The sequence below is a fragment of the Mesocricetus auratus genome, unplaced genomic scaffold (assembly GCF_017639785.1).
Source record: "Mesocricetus auratus isolate SY011 unplaced genomic scaffold, BCM_Maur_2.0 Super-Scaffold_100030, whole genome shotgun sequence".
NCBI lineage: Eukaryota > Metazoa > Chordata > Mammalia > Rodentia > Cricetidae > Mesocricetus > Mesocricetus auratus.
Genome location: NW_024429211.1, coordinates 13,199,868 through 13,226,718, shown reverse-complemented (window position 1 = coordinate 13,226,718; position 26,851 = coordinate 13,199,868). Strand labels below are relative to the sequence as shown.

The window sequence follows — 26,851 nt, the reverse complement described above, 5'->3', positions numbered from 1 at the left end:
CCTCTGAGAATATGTGATCTCCATTTTCCAGCTGGGTTAAAACTGCTTTAAGAAGGATTGCACAAGTCATCTTACTTTTGAAGGATTCTGTTAGAAGATCTAAAGAAAGTGTGGGTGTGTGTGAGTGTGAGTGTGTGTAACACACAGGGAGAGACACACACAAATTGGTTATTTCAACAATGCAAATTTGTTTTAACGTATTACTGTGTTAATGTAATCTTCCATATTAAACAGACAAAAGGAGAAGTTGCGGGGTCATCTCAAGAGACAGAGAAGGAGTGCAGCGATAAAATTCAATATTGACTCGTGGTAAAAGATTCTTGGCAAACTAGCAATGGAAGGAAACTTCACTGAACTAATAAGGTATATAAAATAAACACACATAAAATATCAGGCTTGCAGTTTAACCATGGAGTGCTCCAGGCAAAAGCCAGTTACTACATGGTGCTTATTGTCACTGCCTCTGTATTGGAATTATTCACAAAAATTTAAATCATCCACGTGAAAAGGGGATTCCCAGATTATCAATACTGATAAGAGAGCACAGAAAGAGTGATAGGTGTAAGATCAAGGAAATAGCCAGTGGTGTTGCTGCAACAAAACTACAGATTGTGGAGAAATTAAAAGTATCATTTACAGTGTCAAAAGATCACCAATGCAAACATTTTATTTTTAAAAATCACCCTAAATAGGACATCTGTATCTCCCCAGCCTCCCAAGGCTAAGGAGTCATCACAGGACAGGGGACGGGGTAGATGATTACAACACAGTTGTGCTCCCTGGGTACAGCAGAAGCTGCAACATGAACTCTTAGTGACATGACAGCGTGCAGAGGACTCCAGCGTGCAGAGGACTCCAGCCACACAAAATCCAAGCTAGGAGAGTGGATGTGACCGTGAGGTCCCAGCCCTAGTTGGGAAGCTATTAAAGCCGTGTGACCCCTGGTAGGTAGACCAGCATTCACACCCATACTACCAGCCATGCCCAGATCCACACACCTGCTAACACCCAGACTCACACCAATGCCCCCACACCCACATTCATACCAAGCCCCCCACCCACACTCACAACCACACTCACATTCACACTCAGACTCCACCTGACACCCACACTAACACTAACACCCACACCTACATCCACACCCACATCCACACCAACCCACATATCCACACTTACACCCGTACTCATATTCATTCCTGCACCACCACCCACATTAAGACACACACTAACACCACACCTAAATCCACACCCACACTCACACCCATACTCACACCCACACCCGCATCCACAAAGCCCCCCATACCCACACTCATACCCACAGCCACACTAACACTCATACCTACACCTACACTCTGGTATATCACCCATGCCCTGGTATGTCACCTACACTCAGTAATTAAGTGAACAGCACAAATTACATCCAATATGTTTAACAAAAAGTAGTGGTCACGGAACTGGATGGATAGGGAAAACAGGAATGGGGTTAGATCTTAGAGGAGTTGGAGAAGGGGTGAATATGATCAGAATATACTGTATGAAATTCTCAAACTGTTAAAATGTTTTTAAAAATCCCTGAAGAATATCCACATAGGAAGAAGTGGTATTATATCATTGAAGAAGAAACCTTGACATAGTTAAAATGCCACAAATTTCCACAGTGATCTCTAGTTTTAGTGAACTTGTAATAATTGCACAACGGAAGTGTGTGTGTGTGTGTGTGTGTGTGTGTGTGTGTGTGTGTGTGTGTTGGAATTCTATGTGGATTCTAGAATCCTAATGGAAGACCAGGAGTGAAGAATAATGAAGACATGTTCTGTAGAAGAAAAAAGGAAGAATTTGTTCTGTCGGGTCTGAAAGCTTATTATAAAGTTATTGCAAACCCATGGAGCATGCCATCACTGCAAAGAGCAGCCCATAACCAAAAGAGCAGAAAGGATGCTGAAAAGGCCGTGTCGTAAGATGCAGCAGCTTGGGAGTCTCAATGCATGACAGAAGCGCCGTTTCTGACCAATGAGGGAAGCGGGGCTTAGCAATAACAAATCATGTGTTTCAGTTATTTAAAAATGTGTATATATCACACAGATGAATGATTGACACCACACATTAATGCTCGGTGTTCAGTGTTAGGAAATACCTGTGGTATACACATGCATTTAACACACAGAATCAATTGCAATTATAATTGAATTCAATTCTTTATGATTTCAGGGTAGAAAAGTTGTATTTTAAAATATATTTAAGTTGTTTTAAATTTATAATAGATTCATCTCTCATTAAATATAGTTTCCTTCCACTCCTCCTAGTGTCCCCTCTTTTATCTCTCCCAGATCCCCCCCCCCACTGTCTCCTTTGAGAAAAGAGCAGGTCTCCAAGAGAAAACTACCATTGACATAATAGCTTTACATATTTAGAATTCTTAAGATAAAAAATGCAAGCTAATGAAGCCCATGGAAAAGGAGATAGAAAGAGTGCAAGAGCCAGAGGGGATGGAGGACCCCAGGAGAACAAGGCCCTCTAAATCAACATGAGCAAAGCCCGTGTGAACTCAGGGAGATTGAGGCAGGATGCTTGGGGCCTGCATGCGTCTGCGCCAGGTCCTTTGAATATATTATGGCTTCCAGTTATTTTATGGGATTCCTAAATGAGTTAACAAGCAGCTCTCTGTTTCATGGGCTCTTTACCTTCTGTTTGTTTTGTCAAATGTCAATAATTTTGTTTTTGTTTTATCTATTATATTTTATTTTGCTATTCTCTCTTAGAAGCCCATTTATTTTCTAATGAGAGACAGAAAGGGGATGGATCTGGATGGGAGGGGAGATGGGGAGGAACTGGGAGGAATAGAGGTAGGGGAACCATGATCACGATATTTTATGTGAGAAAAGTATTTTCAATAAAAGGAAAATAAATTTTAAAAATGTAAGTTCATTCCATTAAAGGAAATATTGATGGTTCTACTACTACTACTATATAAAATTTAAAATTCCTTTAAAGAAGGTCTTGAGAATAGGCTCAGACAGCCAAAATAAAATTTTAAAAAAGCATCTGTTAAAGTCACACTATAAATCAGTAAGACTCACAGAGTCATCAGGACTGCAGACAGAAGATGAGAGAGGACGTTTTCCCAGAGGAGAAACGTGAATAGCTGGGGAGTGTAGAAAAAGGACGCATTGGAAATGCGAACTTAGACAGCTAATGTGATAACATTTCTTCCCCTATCAGGAAATGCAAACTTAGACAGCTAACGTGATAACATTTCACCTATCAGGCAGCTAAATGTTGAGGGAGGGCATATGAGCGATGAGCCCATTGTGTGAATGTTAATCGACAGAGCCAAAAAGGAGAGTGATTTAGATTTTTCTTTTGTTAATATGTACACCTTATTGCACAGGACTTTAGTGCCTCAATATAATTATCAAAGAAGCTCCTGGTAATATACCAAGGGACAGATGTATAAACACAGTTATAGGAGGTCTGGGTTCTTGTTATCTCAAAAAACTGAAAAAACCACACAGCCAGTTGTCCAGCAAAAGGAGAATGTTCAAATAAATATAATAGAACCTAACAAGGGGGTGATAAAATCAGTGATGTATTGAATGAAAAGTTACCATAAGAAAATTACTGTATTAAATCTCTTCCATATTTAAAAATGCAATACTGTCCAACATATTGCTTATTGATTCAGTTCCACATAAGTAGACAAATGCACAGAATTATAAGCATCAACTTACATGGAATAGTTTGGTTCTTCACAGGGAGGGGGAATCTCATTGATGTTACACACACAAGCCTGCAGCCATGTTAACGGCACTAAGGCTGAGTGGACATGGATATGCCGTATTTTCTTTTCTCCTATTTCATATATCATATATAGTCAGATTACGACAATTTTAAGGGTGATAATCCATATATTTGACTTTGTCTGGGTTTAAATACCACCTCGCTATGCTCCAAAGGATAGGCAGACATATGTGTAGGTGTCTCCATTCCCTTCCACCCAACTCATTTGATGCAGTGCTGATTCTTGTCCTGTAGAGAGTGATTTCTTGGTAAAGCCAGACTTTTCTTTGGATTCTGAAGTCTACAATGAAGGGCAAGGACTGGTTTCCCATCCTGGAAAACATGAACATCCCATGAGAAGGCTTTAAAGCTCAGATTCTGTGCACACTTAGATATACTTGCTGAGAATCTGAATTGTAGAATTTAAGAATTTCCACTATAAAACTTAATTGATTTGGATTTAATAGGTTTGAAAGCTCAAACTTTATGCCACCGATGTAGTGATCTGTGTGTTGATTAGAGTTTTGCCTGCTTTGTAGAAATTTTCAACAGCATGAGAGATGTCAGCAATTAACTTCTGATAATTACTGGGATAGCTCCATGAAGTTCAGGAAGATGGAAGTCAGCAATATGGTGGCATGGGCAGCTCCCAGGACATTGCATATCTGGCTTGCACATGTACATGACAACAGACATTCCTATCTTTAAAAATATTTAAAACAAGCAAACAAAAATTAGGTTCTTTCTGGGTGTAGTGGCATGCATCTTTAGTCCTAACACTTGGGAGGCAGAGGTATGTAAATGTCTGTGTGTTTGAGGTCAGGCTGGGTCTACATAGTGAGACAGTTTTTCAAAACAAAACCATAACAACAACAACTGCAATAACAAAATAAACATGAGAAAGCAAGCAGAAATGAACAGAAATAAATTTTGTGAAACTTCAAAAACAAAGATTTCTAGTAACTCAGTGCCTCAACACAAAGACAACATTCACACAGTGTGGCTAGCCCACGGACGCTTTGCTGAATTTTGCCTCACACGTCTGTGGTCTTGAGAAGTGTCACTTCACCAGAAGTCTTGAAGACGGAACTCTCTGTTCCCAGTGGAGGAAAGGAGTCCCCAGATTGTGGAGTGAATAGAGACTTGCTCATCAGTTATTTTTTGTGTCTGTTCTAAATGTCAGGGACTGTGAGGGACTGACATTGGTCTGGATCTCAACTATCTCAGAACTCTTCAGCGTGAGAAAAGTGGCAGGTGGTAAGCAAGTAATCAAGGCTAATCACCTGTAGCTGTCTGGAGCAAGAGAGTAAAGGAAAGACACCTACTAGGTCACCCAACATAAACATGAGACACCTACGTATTTAGGGTATGTAGAAAGTGTCCTGCATGAGTCGGTTTAAATGCCTGATCTGAAATGCCTGAAAATGCCCTCTGCTTTTACCTCAGGCTAACCTCCAAGCTCAGTGCAAGCTAACCCGCCAAGACGTGGCTATTCTGGGATATTCTCTGCCCTCCTCTGCACCTGTTCAAGATGTCCGAGGAGAGTTTCTAACACAAGAACAGAGCAGGGACTGCAGTGAGCACATACGAAAAGAAAGACAGCCTTGGCAAATGCATCCAATAAATTACCAAAGAAATAGGCAAGCACATCGTCTGGCAGCCGGAAACAGGAAAGACCAGAAAACGCAGAAACCTGGAGACTGCCAGCCAGAGTCCCTGCACTTTAGTGTTCACAGGCTCACAAAACGTTCAAATAAACCCACAGGGCAAGGAATGAATGAGGGAAATATTATTATTCTCGAATTTTTTGGTTCGTCTTTTCCTCCATTTCATGTATTTTTTGTTTGTTTTTTTCTTCTATTTCTTTAAGGGATTTCCTCGTTTCCTCTTTGAGGGTCTCTGTCACTTTCATAAAATAATTTTTAAGTTCTGTCTCTTCTGCTTCATGTATGTTGTGCTTTTCAGGTCTTGCTGGCGTTGGGTTTCTAGATTCTGTTGGAGTCATGTTGGTCTTTCTATTGCTGAGTGAGCCCTTTTTTTGTTGTTTTTTGGTTTTACGACACAGGGTTTCTCTGTATTGTTTTGGAGGCTGTTGGTCCAGCCTGGCCTCGAACTCACAGAGATCTGCCTGCCTCTGCCCCCTGCCCCAGTGCTTCGATTAAAGGTGTGTGCCACCACCTCCCGGTGCTGAATGAGCTCTTATTCTGTCTTCTTCCTATCTCTTCTTCCAGTGGGTGCAGGTGGGGGTCTTTCTGTCTTCACTGGTCTCCTTCTTTCCTGAAGCTGAAGCTGGGGGTGCTGGAGGGTGGGGTCTGGAAGGACTGAGGCCTTTCCTGTGTGGTGGATCCTCTGCATGCCATGAGCAGGGCCCCAGAAGATTGAGGGAGTGGGTGATGGGTGGGGAGGGTGGTCCCAGGGGAACCCAAGCTCACCTGAAGCTGGGGACACCGGAGGGTGGGATCTGGAAGGACTGATCGGGAAATATTATTATTCAATGAACCAAAAAAAATCTCTGAGGAAACTCAAATTAAGCTTTTTTTTTCTTTCTGAAGGTCTTAAATATATTCCAGTGTTTAGGAACCCAGGAAACCAGGGAAGTGATGTACAAACAAAACAAGAATATTAATAGCAATAGGAAATATCAAAGTGAATCAGATATTCCACTGCTAAAAAGACAATTAAAAATTTAAAAATTCACCAGAGGGATTCAACAACAGATTTGAGCAGGCTGGAGAAAGACTTACTGAGCTTGAAAATGAGATGATTAAAATTAACAAGTCTGGGAAGCAAGAAGAAAAATAAATGAAGAAAAATGAGCCCAAGGGCCTGGAATTTACAATGAAATAGATGGCTGTGCCCACTGGGCACCTAAGAACAGAAAGGGCAGGTCAGGATACGTGAATAAACAGTGGCTGGGATTGTGAAAGTTCCATGAGATGCATGAATCGAAGCATCTGAGTTTAACTCCAAGTGGGATAAACACAAAGACCCCCACACCAAGATTTGACTGGAAGACCAAAAGAGGCAGGGACGATAGCTCAGCTGGTAAGGTGTCTGCTGTATAAGAATAAGAACCCGGGTTTAGTCCCCAAGCTCAAGGACAAAAGCCAGGTGCACTGATATGTTCTTGTGATCTCAGCTGGGGAGGCAGGGACAGGAGGACCTCTGGCTCTGCTGGCAGCGGGCTAGTCTACTCAGTGACCACCCCCCCCCCAGGCCAATGACAGACTATCTCAAAAAGCAAGGCCTATAGTTTCTGAGGAATGACACCCGAGGTTGGCCTTTGACCTCTGCACATACTTTAAACAGATGTAAGTGCATCTGTACACATATGCACCCACTCATATTGGCAAGCACATACATGTACACAAAGAGACACTTGGCAGGAGGAGAAACATTATTGGCATATTGAATTGGCAGCTAGCTCCTCATCAGAAGGCATGGAGGCCAGAGGCAGTAAGTTAACAAGTTTCAAGAGAGGATAATACCCCAACTTTACAGAAAACATGATTCCAAAAGGCCACATAAAGATATCAAAGTCAAGGAAATTGTGGCCCATTATTTCTTAATATCCCTCACGATGCACAAGGAAATTGAACTCAGTAGCGTATTCAAAAGCAGAATACCATATCCTAGATGCTGCTTTAATATGGAAAATTAGAATTTGTAGAGAGGGGGGGGAGAGGAGGACATGGGGGAGCAGGAAGGTTGAGTCAGGGGAAGAATAGAGGAGAGCAGGATGAGGGATACCATAATAGATGGAGTCATTATAGGTTTGTGGAGAGATCTGGCACTAGTGAGATTTTCAGAAATCTACAAGGATGACAACAACTGGCAATCTAAGCAATAGTGGAGAGGCTACCTTAAATGCCCTTCCCCAGTAATATTGATGACTACCTTATATGCCATCCTAGAACCTTCATCCAGTGGCTAATGGAAGCAGAGGCAGACACTCACAGCTAAACACTGAACTGAACTCCTGGAACCCAGTTTCAGAGAGGGAGAAGTGATGAGCAAAGGGGTCAAAACCAGGCTGGTGAAACCCACAGAAACTGCTGACCTGAACAAGGGGGAGCTCATGGACCCCAGAGTGATGGCTGAGAGGCCAGTGTGGGACTGATTCATACCTACTGAATGTGGGTGTCAGTGAGGAGACCTTGGCAATCTATGGGCCCTCGGGTAGTATATCAGTATCCCTGGCATATGAATGGACTTCGGGAGCCCATTCCACATGGAGGGATGCTCTCACCCTCCCTGGGGAGCAGAGGGAGAGTGGGGTGGGGGACTAGGAGGGTTGGTGGGAGGCAGGGGAGGAGGGAAGGGAAAGGGAGCTGGGATTGCCATGTGAAACAAGCTTGTTTCTAATTTAAATAAAAAAAGAAAAATTAGAATTTGTAGAATGGAAGTTAAAAACAAAAAAACCCAAAAAACAAAACCAGCCAAACACACTCACAAAGCCATGTCACCACCAAGGACAAACAGTTGAAAAAATGCAGTGCCTGTTCCTAGTTCCTAACAGTGTAAGTGGTCAGTTGACGGCCATCCTTGCTGGACTTGGTTTCAAATATCAAGTGGGCGGAGTAATCATTCTAGTATTGGCTATCCTGGGTCCTTGTGTGCTGAAGCCTTTTGGGTTCGGCTGACAGACTCAGGGGCTTCCAGCGATAGGCTTTGAGAACTAGAAGATTTGGAAGGCAGAGACCCATCGCTCTGGGTGCTCCAGGCAGAGTCACATTGTTCTGAGATCTGTCTGCCTCAGTTGACAGTTAATGTGACCCTTGGGCTTTCGGCTAGCATCATAGCGTCTGCATCTCGGGTGTCAGTATCCAGGCTCTTAACAGAAGTTAATACTCCAGTTCTGAGCTTGGGCTGGTGGAACCCTCAGCCCTTAACCCATTCTTCTGGCTCTTCTGGGAATCAGGGTTTGTAATCCCCGAAGTTTCAGCTTCTGCTCCGGCCTGTTGCAACCTCTAGTCTCTTCTAGCCTCTCTGTCTTTTGTCTTCTCAATACTGCTGCCATCTTTTCCTGCTTCTTTGCAATTTCTGCTCCTGTTCCTTTAACTCTTAAGGCGTCTTTTCGTTCCTACTTCTGTTGCATCACCTCACTTCCTGCTCCTCATGCTACCGGCCCAGGCCGCTCTGCTCACAATGGAATGTGCATGGAGGCAAAGAAAACAGCTCACAGAACTCCTTCCGTTCGCAATACCAGGAAGCAGCACAGAATAAGCCTTACAGAAATAAAATAAAAGAACACAAGTCTGACTCTGGAGTCAGGTGGGTCTGTGGTGTGGTATGGCATGCACATAGAGGATTTTATTTTGTGTTACCATAACAGAGCCTTTGGGTCCATCGATCACACAGTTCTTTGTTGAGCCATTGGAGTAAGTGCCCCGCCGCTTGTCCTGAGTGAGAGTAGCAGTAGGGACAGCTGGCACATTCACAGCACACTGAAGTTGGCATAAACTGATGGGAGCTCGTGGCTGGAGCAGAGGTCCTGTCTGCAGTTGTCTTACTTTTTGCATCCAGTTTTCCTAATCAGTCCCTAGAGTGTTCAATGCAGCCAGGCCACCGTAATGGCTGCTTGGTTCAGTCACCTGGCTCCTAGCAACTTAGGTTACTTAAAGCAAAAATGAACATCAAAAGGGTGTCTTTGTTATTGACATTCTTAACAGTACCCTTAACGACTCCTAATGCTTATGAGAATTATGGCATTCTATCTCGAGAATACTCAGAATATAGTAACAGGAGGAAACTTACAGAAGATTGATAAAGGGCACAAGAGAAAACCCCAGAGCCTGTATCATCCTTAACTGAGAAGGACTGACCCCTGGCCCCTGAAGAGCAAGAGCAAGGCAAAGAAGTCACTGGCATTGCTCCACATCCTACTGGACTTCCCAGTGCAAATGAATGAATAACAGAGTTTGTTTTTCTCAAATTGCAATGGAATAGGCAAAAACATCTGTTTTTTATTTAAAAATTTATTTTTCATTTTACATACCAACCCCAGTTCTCCCTCCTTCCCCTCCTCCCTCCTCCCGCCTCCCACATCTCCCCACCCCATCCCATCCACTCCTCAGAGGCCCTCCTTGGAGAGTCAACAAAGTCTGAAATACCAAGTTAAGGTAGGACAGAGCACCTCCTCCCTGCATCAAGGCTGAGCAAGGTAAACCACCATAGGGAGTGGATGCCAAAAAACCAGTTCATGCACCTGAGTTAGGTCCTGCTGCCACTGCCAGCCTCCACCACCCCCTGTCACCACCAACAGATCCAGCCGCAGAACTGTCACCCACACTCAGAGGGTCTAGTTCGGTCCCATGCAGGTTCCCCAGCTGTCAGTCTTTGAACTCCCTCTAGCTCGGGTCAGTCAGCTGTGTCTGCAAAACCAGCTCTGTTTACAGAGACCGTGGAGTATATAGACCATTCCAGAAGTCGGTAAGAAAGCTGCTAGAGCTCCCAGATGACTTCAGCAGTCACATGTACACATTAACTCCCAGGGGTCCATGGTGATTTGTAAGCTGGAAGTAAGCTGGAAACCAGGTGAAAAGAATAGTCCACACACGAGCATCTAAACGAGTGGGAAACCTGGCAATGTCTTTAACAAGGGAACAGAAGGCTGGTATTTCTACAATCAGAAAACTCTGCAAAAAAATTAAATGAATCTACACAAATGATTGACATTTTCTTTCCATTAATTGGGAGATTAGTAGTATCAAAATTCTAACGAGGAAAGTCCAATCCTCAGGTTCATATGGACCTGATATCAGCCCTGACAATCCAAGAGAAACTTGAAAAAGAAAGACACGTGGGAGACTTAATTTCCTGATTTTGACACTTCACTCAAAGCTTTAGTCATCATGCCATTAGCATAAGGATGATCAAGTGTTTCAATAGAAGAAAACTGAATCTAGAAATGAAACCATGTAGTCTATGACTGCTTTGATTTTTTAAAAGTTTTTTATTTTATACGTATGTGTGTGGTTTTTTTTTTGTCTACACGTATGTTTAGATATCATGTGCATGACTTTTGCGTAGCCTGCAAAAATCAGACAAGGGTGTCTGGTCCCCTGGAGCAGGAGTCCCAGACTGTTGTGAGCGGCTGTGTATGCGCAGGGAGTGAAATCTGACCCTCTGGAGGAGCAGCACATGCTATTAGCAGCTGAGCCGCCTGTCCAGGGAATTGGCCCAGATTTCAGAAGAATGTTAACGGCCACTGAGGGGAAATACAGTTTCTTTGACAAATGTTGCTGGATTTCTACATACAAAAGACTAACATAAAAAAAAACCAATGCCAAATGGACCAACAATGTAACTATGAGTTAGTGCCATGAAAGAATAGAAACAGGGGCGTACCCTATGATCTTTGATTTTGCAGTAGCATCTTAGCCATGCCACCAAAGAGCTCGGGCAGCAAAAGCAAAAAGTAGGTAAATTGGACATCATCAAAGGATATTAATAAGCATATGAAAATGAAGCCCGTATGAGAAGAGAAAATATTTTCCAACTGTGTGTCTTTAAGGATTTACCATCCAGGACGTAAACCAATTGAAGCTGTGCTAATGGAGAGGTTGGAGGGAGTGGGGGTGGGTATAATCTTATAGGAAATGACTAAAGAGTAAATATAAACCTAAAAATGTTCAAGTGATCTGAGTAGACATTTCTCTGAAGAAGGCGAGCAGAGAACCCATAAGAGGATACTCAGAGTTATTGGTCAGGCAAACGGAATAAAAACCAAGATGATATAATCACCTTTACCCACACAACTATAGCATTTTAAAAATGGAAAACGAAGAGGGAGTGAGGGCATGGGTCCTCGTAGCCTGTACCTTGCTGTCTGTGAACAGAAGACAGAACAGATACGGAAAATGTCTGTTTCTCAAAATTACGACAGAGGATTAGCATGTGACCCCTAGGTATACCCAAAAGGACTGAAAACAGAGACCCAGTTTTGCGGGCCAGCGTCCTGTGTAGCATTAGTCACAGTTATGACATACGGAAACAACTGCTCTGCCCACTCATGTAGGAAGGAGTATGTATGTGCAGGCAGCAAGTGTCAGTTATCGACAGGTGTGTACTTCAAATGAGCCCTCAACAGGCGCATGAGATACACTAGGCGCAGAGGAGAGGACTGTATGATTGCACTTGCCCTCATTTCCGTTCCCCTTGCCATGATGAAAATACCCCAACAGAAGGAACCCAAGAGAGAAAGGGCTCATTTTGGCTCACAGTTCGGGGGTGCAGTCTGTGATTCTTGGGTAGCCAAGGCAGTAGAGGGCTTGAAACAGCAGGTGCCACAGAGAACACAGCCAGGAAGCAGAGAGTGGTACATTCGGGTGCTCAGCTGTCTCCTTTTTATATATAGTCTAGACTCTGCCTAGGGAATGGTGCCACCTGCAGTGGGTAGTCTTCCCATCCTCCACAGGCATGCCCAGCTGTCTCCCAGATGCCTCCTGGCTTTATCACATTGACAGCTGAGATTGAGCAATCCACCATTTACATTCAGTCTCTTGAATAAACATAGTTATTGTATCAGAATGGTCAGAGGTTACAGGTTCTAGGGGCAGTTGATAATGAGAATGGTTACAAAACATTTATTTGGAGTGATAAGCCACACACATTATGAATAGCTCGATGCTTCTGAATCATGCATTGAAAATAGCTAAAATGGCAACTCAGTGATCTCAGCTGCATTTCCAAAGTCATAATCAGTAGTCCTGGAATAGAACTTGACACTTCTCACTTCTGACACATTACCGAGAGATGGTGATTAGTGATTCTGATGTCCCGAGGCATTATTTGGAGACCAGTGCATTAGACAGACATATAATGACAGCTTTGGAGACACAGTGATAGTTTGACTACTGGGCTTGCCCTCTTGGAGATGCTGAACTTATACCTGCTTTTGAGATTAATGGATTTATACTCTTTTTAGAATTCTGTATGCACATGTGTGTGTGTGAGTGTGTATGTATGTGTGATGTGCATGCTCACATGTGTGCACAGGTGTGTGTGTGCCTCTGTACATATGTGGAAGCCACAGGAAGGTACTGAGTGTCATCCTCTGCCTCTCTTCTGTCTGATTTATCACTTTGAATCTAGGTCTTCTATTGAACCTGGGACTGTGTCTCTCAGCCGAGCTACCAGGCAGCTATCGGGGGTCTTCCTGAGTCTACCTCACTCAGTGCTAGGGCAATTGGTCCATGCCTGGCTGGTTACATAGGTGCTGGGATCAGACCTCTGGTCCTCACGATTGCCCTGCAAGTGCTCTGCACTGACAAGCCTTTTCTCCAGCCCCCGAGGGGCATGACACTAGTGGAAGATCTGGTTCCTGCCAGCCTTCCTCTGCAACCTTATCTTATGCCACCATCTCTTCTGGCCACAATATAGATGCAGCTGCAGCAATTATCTCTGAGCCCCTGAACATGCCAGAGCTTCAGAATGGTTTTCATTTCTCCCCCTCCCTCTCTGTCTCTCTCTCTGTTCTTCCTCCTTTCCTCCCCTTCCCATTTCTTTCCCTCCCTTTCAAAACTCTGGGGCTCTCTAGTCATGAAGTTCCCAGGTCAGTTGGAAGACTTGTTTGTAAGGATCAGCCTTGGCTGTTTCCTCCTCCATTTATTTACTCGTATGCCTGCTGCAGGCTGGTAAAACTAGATGAAGTCTGATTTATCTTCGATGGTTACAGTCACGTGGTCGGCTGAGATCATGTCTGAAGCACATGTCTCTCATTATCCAGCAGGGTAGTTTGGACTAGTTTCTGTTGAAAGACCCCTACCCAAGACCCCCTAGGAAAAGAAAAGCAAGGCCAGGCTGTTGCCTAATGAAAGAAACCCAGACCAGGTGTCTCACCCTCAAAACAGGATGTCTGTGATCACTATAGCAGTCATGGGACCCGGATAATAATTGCTGAAGCGTGCTGGGAACTGTCATATGACAATACTAGAAAACCTAGTCCTTGGCAACTACCCTTGCCCCCAGTTGTGTCTATGATCACCATAGTAGTCATGGGACCAGGATAATAATTGCTGAAGTATGCCTGGGTCTTTCATAAAGTAATACCAGGAAACTTAGTCCGTGGGAACTACCCCTGCCTCCAAGATGAGCCAATGAAATGCCTGTTGCTTATGTAACCATTGAAACTCTATAAATATTGTACTCCCTGAAAGCCCGGTATGCTCTGCACCCGAGTTGCAGTAGCATCCGCAGGTGCCTGTGTACTCAATAAATCACCTCTTGCATTTGCAGCCAGTGGTCTGGCCCCGGTTCTTGGGCAGAAGGTTCGGTTCAGTGCCTGGCGCTTTGATGCCGAGGTCTTTCACTGTGGTGGTTGGGAATGTTTTAGGAGAGGGAATAGACATGGTTCTTGAGGCCTGGCCTTCGTACTGGCACAGAACAACTTCTAGCATGTTATGCTGGACAAAATGAACCATAAGGTCAACCCTGTGTTCAAAGCTGGGAAGCAGGCCCCTCTTCTAGATGTGAGGTCTACAGTGTCAGTTTGGGATGTGTGTGGACATCAGAGGAGCCCCTAAGCTGAAATAATTCTCTTACTTTCTCACTGAAGCCTCTCTGTTTTATCATAGTCATTGGTGTGAAAGTATAGAGAGGGCTGCCTTCATTAACCGTTGACACATGTAGTCCTACTACACGGGGCTGCACCTACGTAGTCGGGCACCATGACCTACTTAATGCTTGTTGTTGCTGTCTTTGAGTACTTAGTGATTTTTCAAGTAGGTTATTTAAAAATTGCACAATTGTTCCTTAGTATCATTTGTACGTTTATTGCTTTGCTCTTGCTCTCTAGACTTTAAGCCTTGCCAAGCTCAGAACCTGTCTCTATTTTATTTAGAAAGTATTTAAACTAGTATCTATCCCTAAATGATGGGGTTACAGTCTAATAAACCTAATATAAGCTGAAAATATATTAAGTCAAGCATTTATTTAGTTGCTGGGGCATGGTGGTGTATCCCTGTACTCCCAAGACTTGGGAGCTAAAGGCAAGAAGGTGAGGAGTTCAAGGCTAGCTTCAGCTACATAGCAAGTTCAAATCCACCCCAGTCTACCTGAGGCCCTGACTAAAACAAACAAACAAACAAACAAACTGCCTTTAGTACAAGTAGCATAGCAAAAGTCATTCCCATTTTGCATTGCTGGTTCTTCCTGCTCTTGATCCTGTGGCTGCCAGTCTCATGGGCTGTGGCTCTTGGAGGAAGACTTGTCAACATGAATGAGTGGCCACGACCAGACCTCCATAGTAAAGATTTCATTCACAAATGACAGGGGCTGCAGTCAGGAGATGGGTGTCATGGCTGGCCATCCTCATATCCATGACGAGGAAAGAAGAAATGGGATTTTTAAAAAATTAAAATGAAGAAGTGACATGAATAGTTTGTAAACAACTACGTTTGACTGTAAGGCTCAATTATATGGGTGTGGTTAGTTCCATATCGAGTGAACAGCTACTCAGAGTAGTATTCTTTTAGTAGTATCCATCCATGCATGTTTGTTGAGAGGATGCATTTTTGGGTTGAGTCTTTTGAGGAAGTTCTTGCTATCAGGCAGTATGCATATGTCCCGTCCATACCTTGTCCTGACTTGACTTTCATTAGAGTTAGATAGAGGGACTCTCTTTTAATTCTGACAATTTTGACATTGTTTACCATATACCCCGAGCCCCCCCAAGACAAAAACTCAAAATTTGAAGTACAATTTCTATTGACTATGTATTGCTGTCACACTGTTGCAAATTTGAAAAGCCATCAATAGTTAAGGACTTTCTGTAGTCTTTTTTTGTTTTGTTTTGTTTTGTTTTGTTTTACAAGACAGGGTTTCTCTGTATTATTTTGGAGGCTGTTGGTCCAGCCTAGCCTCGAACTCACAGAGATCCTCCTGCCTCTGCTCCCGAGTGCTGGGATTAAAGGCGTGTGCCACCAACGCCCGGCTGACTTTCTGTAGTCTTAAAAATGAATGAATGCAGAGATTAGGAACTACATGGTGGATTATCCAGAGTTCTCTAGAGGTACAGAACTTACAGAATGAATATATATAAGTGGGGATTTATTAAATTGGTTCCCAGGATGTAGTCTGGGTAGTCTGACAATATCTGTTCCACACATTGGAGATGACAAGAGTCTGGTAGCTACTCAGTCCTTGAGGTCATAGTCCCAACCTGCCGCCAGAAGGTCTGGAGGATTCCTGGGGAGCTGCTGGTATTCGTCTGCATTGTGATCCTGAAGAAGTCAGTTCTGATCTTAGCGGTGGAATGCTGCAGCAACAGAACCCTTGGGTTTGCCAGTGGGGGTGAAGGCAGCAGGCTAAAGGGAAAACAACTTTTCTCCATGGCCTTGTAGCTGGACTGCCACCAGAAGGCGCCACTCAGAATTAGGATGTGTTATTCTGCTTCAGATAATGCGATTAAGGAAATCCCTCGGAGGAGTGCTCAACATCTTGGGTTTTCATTGATTCCAGGTGCAGCCGGGCTGACACCCAAGATTAGCCATTACAGATATCTTAGTTGTAAAGTGACAAGTCTGTCGTAGAGGCAGTGCAGACTGAATATGCATATGCATTAAAGGTACCTGGCATACAAGAGTCCATCTTGTCTCTCTTATGTACTTTATGCCGTGTTCCACTCCACGCTGTAGAAGTAATATGCACACTTACTGTATTTCGGGGGGGCCACTATTTCAGTTGGGGGGATATGAATGAGAGAACAGTGGGCCCCATCTCTTCCAGCCTTGGAATGTCTGACTCTCTCGGCATGAGGTATCTTGGGTATCAACGCTTGTGTGCAGAGAGGACATGGAGATAACACAGAGAGGATACAGGCAAGTAGTGGGGAGTACACAGAAAGACAGAGAAGACGTGCAGGGAGGGTACAGGACACAGAGAGAACAACAGGAAGGTTCTGAGCCTGGACGGCTGTTTGCTGCCCATGCAGGTTGGGGGATGTGGATAAGAGAACCAATAGCTTAATGCTTTTGGGGCCCCAGACTTCTGCTCTTCATCATTACCTAAGCTAATTATACCTCACATTCAGAGAATCCTAATGAGCTAGTGATTATTATCTCCATTGTACAGCTAAGTCAATGGGACTCCAAAAGATTAAGCGATCTGCCAACCCCACATAGCCCATAAGTGATGGAGATGATATTTAAGTCTGGGTGTTTTTTTCCCCACAGTCTGATCATTCATCCAACAAGTATTTATAAAAAGCTTCATGGGGTGATTAGAGAGATCTCTCATGTGTAATGGATGTGAGCAGACCTATTATTTTATTCTGGATTTCCAGGGCTAGAAAACAATTGATTGTTGGGGAGAGAGATAGAAGAGACTGGCTGTTGCACATAGCCCATTTTTCTGGGCAGCAGGATGGTTCTCCTGGGCTTCCAGTAGTAGTATGAATTCAGAGGGATGCTCACAGGGATCTTACATTTCATTTCCTCAGAATCCTGGGCACCAGATAGTGCTCCTGGCCATCCGTTGGTGAGGTATGATGACTTGGGTACAGGGAATACGTCAGCGTCTTGTTACAGAAATTACCTCTTGATTAATTCTGCGCTACAAAACTCTGCCTGAAGAGGAGTCAGCCACGTCTTGAGAGTCAGCACATCTTAGGGCTTTGCATATTCATCCTTGGGATTCTGCCTCCGGGGCCTGAGATACACACCTGTTTTATTGCTCTGGAGTTAAATGCATATGATTTGTTTCAGGCTAAAATAACATTATTTTCTATTTTTAAATATTAATGCGTTGCTTCCTAGACAAAATAAAGGAAGAGCATCTCACGTGTCAAGACCTGGTAGATTGTCACAGAGAGTATGATAACAGACGTGCAGATTAAGAAGCATAGGATGAGGCATGGCCTTGGTGTGTGGCTTACAAGCCTCTACATCACTGATGAGTCCTCTGTGAAACATACACACACCTGGGAATCTCTGTATCTCGGAACAATGTCTTCCGCAGCAATAGCTATCCAGACTGTCACAGAGTTTCATTACTGGGATGGTTGGCTATCCACTCAATCTCACTGTCATGCATTTTAGCTGTCTGTGCTCTTATTTCAGAGTATTAAAAATAACTAAACCTAGAGGAAGTTCTGTAGGGGCTGGGGATGTAGCTTAGTAGGTAGGGTGTTTGCCTCACATATATAGGCCCCGGATTCAAACTCTAATGCTGCATAAACTTGGATTGGTGGCACACACTTGTAATTCCAGTGCTTGAGAGGTGATGCAGGGGGATCAGACGTTCAAGATCATACTCTGTTGGCTGTAGGGAGTCCAAAGCCATCCTGGACTACCTCTTCTCAAACGATCTAAAGGGAGTGAGGGTAAAGGGACGAGGGACTGAGTGTTCTGACAGTTTCCAGTCAGCACAGGTCTCCAGGAAGGTTCCTAGCCAAAGCCTTTTGCACAGGTCAAGGGTGGTTTTTCTCTCTCCTGAAAGTCTTTCCTTTTCCCTCTTATTTTGTTTAAACCCCATCAAGGGTCTCATGTAACTCAGGATGGATGACACTGAACGTCTAATCCTCCCACCTATAACCTGAAATTCTGGAATTATGGACATAACCCACCAAGCCCATCATTAAAGTGATGTTGGAAATTCTACCCAAGGCTTCAGGCATGCTATGCAAGCAGTCTACCTAGTATATCCCCAGCCCTGAATGCTTCATCTTACCTGGTCATCTCGCTCTCCTGTAACAGCTGAGCTGTCATTGCAAAGTGAAATTGATTACAACCCTTTCCCTTAATAGGGCAGCTGTTTTTTCACCTCAGCTGCTTCCCATAGTCCCGCAGATGGTAAACATATGCTTATAGGCACAAAGCAAAAGAAGCTATATTGGATTCCTCCCGTTCTCAATTCCTATTTTCCCTTTCATGCAGAAAGCCGGAATCTCAGCACTGGAAAGTATATACATTTATAGATTAATATTTCTCTGCGTTAAGACTTTGGAAACAGCAGGGCAGCTAATGATATGCTAATGAGCTGACAGTTTTTATGGATCATAATGCAAGTCGACAAGTGTCTTTCTTGGCTTTTATGCAAGCTGGGATATTTTATTCACTGTCTTCCGGGCAGAGATAGACGATGGGTTGCATCTTGAAAATGCTCCTCACCAGCTCTGACTTTCCATGATCCTGTAGTCAAAGCTTGGGTCTCTGCCAGGTTATAAACAGAACACATCTTCATCCATATATTTACATGCCTGGCAGGAAACACTGCTCCCACCGCTTTCTGCTCCCTTTCAGAGCAATTTGTTTCGGTGTTTTTAGCATACAAAAAAACCCAGAACTAGTTTCTTCAATGTAAACAGAGATCTGCAGGGAAATAAGAGCGTTAAGAAAGAATTAGCGTTTGTTTGGCCTTACAGCATCTTCCATTTGTGTTAGAGAGTGCTGAGTGTCTAGGAGGGTTTGCTAATCTCAGTTATCCTGTATGTAAGAGGCTCTTAATGGCATCATTCTCTGATTTTTTTATTATCTTTCTATGTTTCTTGCTGAACAACAAAAAATGTTGAAAATAATGGGAGTTAGTTTCACAAACATTAAAAACCCAAACATAACACTTGCTGGGTTGTGATTTATTTTTCTGTTTGAGGGCAGGTTGTCTGCAGGAGGTAGAGTTGGCAACAGGTGGGTTAAAGGAGAGGAAGAGAGTGGGTTCCTTCTTTGTCTTCCATTCTGACCAATGGCAGACATGTAGGTTCTGTACTTTAGGAATTCACTCGGGTTTCACACCCATGTAAATGTTATGGTGGTATATATGTGAACTCAGGCTAACTAGAGGCAGTTTTTTTCAGTGTCTAACACTGCTTCAGCAAATGGTTGGCATCCAATGCAAATGACCTGATAGGCACTGGGCAATAAAGATAAGCTATAGTCATTTCAATGACAGGAGCTCTTTACTTCAGTGTGCTGTTCCCTACGTTATTGCCTCAATTAGGGTTTTTGATACAGTGAAGAGAAACCATGACAACAGCAATTCTTATAAAGGAAAACATTTAATTGGGTGGCTTATGTTTTTAGAGGTTTAGTTGGACAGCATGCAGGCAGACATGGTGCTGGAGAAAGAGATGATTGTCCTACATCTTGACCCGAAGGCAACAGGAAGTAGTCTAAGTGTCACACTGAGTGAAGCTTGAGCAAAGGAAACCTCAAAGCCTAACCCATAGTGACACACTTCCTTCAACAAGGCTACACTTACTCCAACAAGACCACACCCCCTAATAATACCATTCCCTGTGAGCTTATGGGGTCAATTACATTCAAACTACCACAGTTACACATTTTAAACTTTGGCATTGTATGGCATTCCAGTGTCAGCTTGGGGTTAGAAGATCTGTCCTGCTTGGTTTAGAATTCAGGTAACCAGTAGGAAAGCCATTAAAAGTATCAGAGCCTTAAGTTTCATGGGAGAGGTTGGGTGGAAGAAAGGGAAGGTGATGAATCAGCCTACTTCCGTCTTAGGCTTGAAAGTCATCTTACGGTAAAGACAAATTAGGCTTATTCCTGTTTATGATTAAAACTCTGTTTCGGATTGGGCTATGCCCCACCTGTAACCTTAACTACAAAAGGTTCTGTACTGCCTGTTCCCGAAAACAGCAGCCATGTCTTTGTTTCAAGAAGTTACAACCATTTTACAAGCCTACCTTTCTTTCAAAAGGTTGTTAGGACTACCTAGTTTTGACTACTTGTTGTCATGACTACTTTGTTATGACCACTCTTCAACATGTCATTTTTTTCAGGAGATCATTATGACTAATTTGTTACGGTTATGTTCTGCTCCTGTAACCCTGCTTATTTTGCAAGCCAGAACCCCCATTTGGAAACCTCCTACCCTGAGCTTTAAAATCCTTGTCTTCTTCACATGCATGTATGACCTCTTGAGTCCTGACTTAGGGGAGAGGCATTTCATGAACAGGAATAAAAAAGATTGATTTAATTAATTTGGCCATAATGACTTGTGTCAGTGGTCGTTCTCTTTACATCTTTTGGACTAACAAAGGGGAGGATGATATAATTGTGCTCTAAGTAAAATATACCTAAGATGGCTGTTTATAAACTAAAACCACAATAAATTTTGTAAGGAAGAAAAAGAACCTCTGGAAATAAAACTTATGCCTTTTTGGCGATAAAAGATGCTGGTTAACTGGGGCTAAAAAAAATCAGCTGTGATTTTCAAGATATGAGCATTGTTGGGTAGGAATCTTCTGAGAATTCTGGAGTATTTCCTTAAGGTTAGCACACAGATGGTGTGGTTAAGAGGGGACTAAGGCTGTGTCTCATGCTCGAAGTCAAACTTGGTGATTTTGGTGGCATGAGCACTGTAGTATTGAAGGGGTCATGGAAAGCTTTTGATGCTTGGTACTCTGAGGCAGCATTGGAATCTCCATGAAGAGAGGTCATCTGTGAAGGTACAGCCTTAGTTGCAGTGGAGATCCAAAGATTGAATGGACCAGGGAGAGAAGCCGAAGCTTGTCACTGTGAGAGGAAAGGAGAGGCTATCAGTGAAGACACAGCTTCCCTTAAAGTGGAGACAGTTGTTGCTATGTCCAATTCTTCCTGCCAGCCTGGTCCCAGAGCTGTGTCAGCCCCAAAGGAACACAAGAGACTTATATTAATTATAAACCTGTTGGCCAGTGACTATAGATTCTTATTGGCTAGCTCTGATTCAATTATTTACCCATTTCTATTAATCCCATGTATTTCCACATGGTCTTATCTTACCGGGGAATGCTGGACTCGCAAGTTGTAGTTGTTTTTTTTTTCCTACTCTTTTACTCTTTGGGGTAACTCCCAAATAAATACATACATGGAGACTTTACACACCTGGAGACTTTTTTCTTTCTTATAAGTGCCTGGTCTTAGCTTAACTTATTTCTGGTCAGCCTTTCTTAACTTAGATAACTTTTGTCTCTGAATTTTTATCTTTTTCTATTCTACATGCCTTTCTTTACTTCTTATTCTATGGCTTGTTGTGTAGATGGGTGGTTGACCCCTGGAGTCCTCTTCCTTATGCTCCTTGATCTCTTTTTCATCTTCTATTTATTCTACCTGACAGCTCTGCCCATCCTTTATCCTGCCTTGCTACTGGCCAGTAAGCTCTTTGTTAGACCAATCAGGTGCTTTAGATAGGCAAAGTAACACACCTTCACAGAGTTAAACAAATATAACATAAAACAATGCAACATATCTTTGCATCATTAAACAAATATTCCACAGTATAAATGAATGTAACACATCTTAAAATAATGTTCTGCAACAGACCCTAACATATTATTGATGACAAAACCATGGGACAATTACCAAGGACAGTATAGGTATGGAGATGAGTCGGCCTACAAAACAAAGTGTATATGCTGTGGATGACGGAACTGGAGAGTTTGAGCTTCCAAGGTCCTTTATAATGCCAGAAAATTGTGAGTAAGTTTCAGATGCCAGACATTGTGATGCAGGATTTGAATCTACACGCTTCTGGATTTTGGTTTTACTTAAGAATGCTTGTTTTTATGTTTCATTTCTTCAATTTTTCTATTTTACCAGAACTTAAAGCTGAGAGTCTTGGTTTTTAAAAGTCATTGAACTTTTAAACTGATGAAATTTTTAAAGACTCGCAGGACTTTTGAAGTTGGACTTTGTCTTTTATCATGATAGTAACATGAAATCTTGGGGACACACAAGAAAGGAAAGCTTATAGTTTCATGGTGGTATGTTTGTGTGTAAAGTTAACGAGGAATCAAGTGTGCTGGTTAGTTTTCTTCAATTTGATACCAACTAGAGTCACCTGGGAAAATGTGATTTCAACCGAGGAATTACCTACATCAGATTGTGCTGTTGGGTGTGTGTGTGAGACTTTCTAAATTTGCTTACCAGTTAATGTAGGAGGTCTCAGTCCTTTGTGGGCTGTACAACCCCTAGGCAGGTGGGTCTGGGTGATATGAGAAAGCAGACTGAACAAGACAGGGAAGCAAGCCAGTAAGAAGATTTCCTCCATGGTCTCTGCTTCAATTATTGCCTGTAGGTTCTTGCTTTGGCTTCACTTGACGATGGGAAGACAAATAAGCCCTTTCCTCCTTCAGAATGTTTATCATAGCACTAAAAAAGCAAGTAAGATAGTCCAGTCCTATGCCACCAATGCCTGTTCACTGCATGACCACCATGGTGAGTCAATGAAAGAACTTTGTTCCTTATATTGGGGAGGAGGTGAGAGTCCAGCACTCCTTGGGTCCCAAGTGTGTAAATTTACACCCAGATTTCTGTCAGTTACACACACTCATTATACACACACTTTGTGGGCACATTTATACTTACACACTCTCTTCTGAGGGTTATATGAGTGTTTATAGCAACACTTTGGTGGGGGCACTTGCACACTTATATCCGTATTTCTGTCAGTTACACACACACACACACATTCACATGTACACACACATTTCTGTGGTTCACAGGCACATCGACATCGACACTTCTGTGTAGCAAGCACACACACAATCACCCCCCCTCTCTTCTGTGGGTAACACGTGTTAACATCCACCTTTTTGTGAGCTTCAGTTGGTATGGCTGTCCTGTCTCCAGCTTCCTTTCAACCCGGCATCGATTTGTTCCATTCTGCATCAAGTTAACATCTTGATTTATGTGGCAAGAACAAGTTTTCATGCCCACGTGTGGGCTGACCTCTATGACTTTTTCTCAGAAAAAATATCAAGTGCTTCGGGTTTTTGTGTTAATGAGCATTGGAAAGCTGTCAGCCCTTATTTCAGTTTTTTTTTCAAGTCGACATCATTGACCTTCACCTAATGATCTTACACACACACACACACACACACACACACACACACACACACACACACACACACCAGAGATCAAAAGAGGAAAAACAGAAGCAAGGAAGGGTAGAAGGAAGTAATCTGTAACTTAATTTTTAACCTAAAATGAGTAAGGTCACTTCAAAGAAGGTCAAGGAAAGCTATTATGCCCTAGATTGTTACTAGGCCAATAGATGTCTCATCTTTTCAAGGTGATTTTCCATTTTGTGGGTGAAAGATAATTTATATAAAACACATTTCTGAGAACTCTTCCTGTGGATTATTCAAATCTTCTGACAGGAATGAACCGGCCTGGTCCTCTCCTGACACATGTGTGTCTTCTGCATATCTCTGTATCACCAAGGTTGACTGGTACTCTTGGTTTGTCTGGAAGTTCATCAGTTTTAGCAATAAGATATTCCTTGTTATAGAAAACCTCTACATATTGGGCAAACCAGCATGGCTGGTTATTCTAAATCTATCTGGAATCTGTTTTATTTTTTAAAAAAATAAATTTAATGCTATACTTTTGCTCTGTATTTTAAATAATATTGTACTTTCTACTATATGACACATGTTATAGATTTTAGTAAATCTACACAATAACAGACTCTTTATGGAACTTTTATATAAGTATCCTGTCTTGTTCATGTTTACCACATCTTTCTCTATGTCCCCCTCACGCTCTCTCTTCTCCGACATTTTTCCCTCTTCACCACACATATAACCCTCTTCTGCTATTGCATCTCTCTCACACACAGAGGTTCTGCACCTTAGAGAATGTTCGATAGTTTTTTCTCTTTTCTTCCCATTATCCTCTGTTGTCCTATCCTCCTCCTAGACTTTCTTTCTCTCCCACACAGTCCTGTTCAGGTTTATTATAGACAGATGTTTTCTAGCATGACATTTAATTTTCTGTGGTGCTCTGTTCTTTAATGGAAATCAATAGTTTTGTCTATATAAGGATATATTTCTGCATACATACTATACACATTAATGGAAAAGCAATTAAAAAAACAGGAGGTCTCACATGTGACAGTGTAGATTCAGAAGCCTGTTAAGTTGACCCAAATCTTTTGTTAGAGGATTTGTTAGCTTTTGGATGCAGCATCTCCCTTCCAGATGACTGATGTTTAGAGAAAGTTGCTCTCCTCTTGTGCAGTCCACATTGTAAGCCAGACTTAGGATCTAGAACCTGGCTTCCCCTACTTCTAAGTATAGATTCTGTCTGTCTGTCTGTCTGTCTGTCTGTCTGTCTGTCTGTCTGTCTATCTATCTATCTATGTATCTATCATCTGTGTTTTTCAAGACAGGGTTTCTCTGTGTAGCTCTGACTGTCCTGGCATTCACTCTGTAGACCAACTAGGCTCCAACTCACAGAGATCCACCTGCCTTGGCCTCCTGAGTTCTGGGATTAAAGGTGTGCACCACCTCTGCCTGACAGATTTTTTTTAAGTTCCAATGTGTTTGAAATTTGCCTTGCATCTTGAAGCAACTGTTTGACTCTGAAAGATGGAACATGTTTGTATCCAAGAGAAGCTGACTCAGGTTGCATTAATCACTTATGAAATTATGAATTAATAGTGGGGAGAAGTAGCAGGTTCCTTTGCCATGGCAAAGCCATCTCCCCTTGGGATCATAAGCACTGCTTCCTCCCCAAAGACAATGAGGTTAAGAGAAGTATACAGTTGTGCTGTTGATCTGCCCTGATCCTGTTATTTCTATTAATATTCCCAATTAAATTTTATATTGAAATAATAAGAAGAGAGCAACACACTCTGATTGCCTTGTTTAGAAGGCATGCGCATAAATGTTAAATGTTGCTCTCTCCAAAGACTTGCATACTATCTTAAGCCTGTATTTTATTTATAGATGAAACTCAGTATTCTGAACCAGCGTCTGCATCTACCATCTGCTCTCTGCTATCTCTTCCAGTAGATTTAAAGCAAAAAATAAAACCCTCTATAACCAGAATCTTAAATTTAACTTGAAAAATCCCAAAGCCAAGTCAATGTTTTCTTTGAGAGATCAGTCCCCAGTGACTGTCTTAAATTTGGTCTTTTCTTCCCGGCTGATCTGTAGTGTGAAAGTAGCTCCTTCTCAGAGATGCTGATCAAGTTTTAAGACTCCTGCGAAGACTCGGTGTTGTTCAATTAGTTGAAGAGTGAAAGTTGTTGCTTAATTTATCTTTGATGCCTAATTTTATTTCCCTAACTAAATGGATCAATAGAAGTGTTTATTGGGATTGGGTGTATGACTCCGTGGGTAAAGTTCTTGCTGTGAAAACCTGAGGACTGAAGTTTGGAGCTCCAGCACCTAGTAAATGCTGGGTGGGTGTAGACACCTACTTGGCATCCTAGCATATAAGAGGCGGAGACAGGATGCCCAGAGCCAGTTGAGTAGCTAGAATAAGCACAGGGCTCTGAGTTCGAGGGAAGCAAGGAACCATGCCTCAATACATACAGATTGAAGAAGATCCCTGACCTCTACATTCATGTGGATACATGTACATGCATGTACACCCTCACACCTGTGTCCACATCCATACAGACAGCACACACATACGTATACACACTGTTCACATGCATATGCAAAAATGAGAAATCTTTATTGTGTTTGTTCCCATTTGAAAAAGAAAGCCTTGTAAGTCACCATTACTCAATATTACAGGTTGATTAGGACATGCAAGAGATTGTATTCTACAGTGACTTTTTAATGTGATAGTTTATGAATGCAGATACTTCCTAAAGCATCCTTGGTGTTGTTCTCACTGGCATTAACCAGATAGAGTTAACTATGGCCTTCTTAAGATGAATGTTCAAAGGATATCTAGACAGGGTTGATTTGGAGCAGTGGAATGCTGCTGACAAGCTGACTTGCCTTCTGAGTAAACGAGTCTTGCTAAATACCACCTGGCCTGCATGGATGTGCGGCTTCACTGGGCCATTGGTAACTGTCATCTTCATGGTTACTCATCTCTTCTTTGTCAGGGGATCATTCAAGATGGCAAGATCATCTTCATGCCGAATGGGTTCATCACACAGTGTCCCAACCTAAATCGCAGTAAGTGGCACTTTGGCATTTCTGAATTCAATATTACATGACTTATTCCTAGTGTTAGACAAAAACATCTGGAAAGATGTGCATAAATTATATAAGATTGGCTTTGGAGAGGATGGAAACAGTAAGAGGATTATCTGTTGTAGATATTACTGTGTCTTTCAAGCTCGAAGAAAGATTTTATGTTATTTACTAAATTCTAGTTTGGGGTAAGAA

General features: G+C 42.5%; 1 protein-coding gene across 3 annotated transcripts in view; it reads left to right on the top strand.

Annotated features, from left to right (window-relative positions):
* Window positions 1-26,851, top strand: part of Nell1 (neural EGFL like 1) — an 846,684-nt gene that overhangs the window by 178,978 nt on the left and 640,855 nt on the right. For all 3 annotated transcript variants that reach the window (XM_040733293.1, XM_040733292.1, XM_040733294.1), the window contains one exon: window positions 26,566-26,638. In XM_040733293.1, coding sequence (XP_040589227.1) covers window positions 26,566-26,638 — 73 coding nt within the window. The remainder of the gene's footprint in view (window positions 1-26,565; window positions 26,639-26,851) is intronic.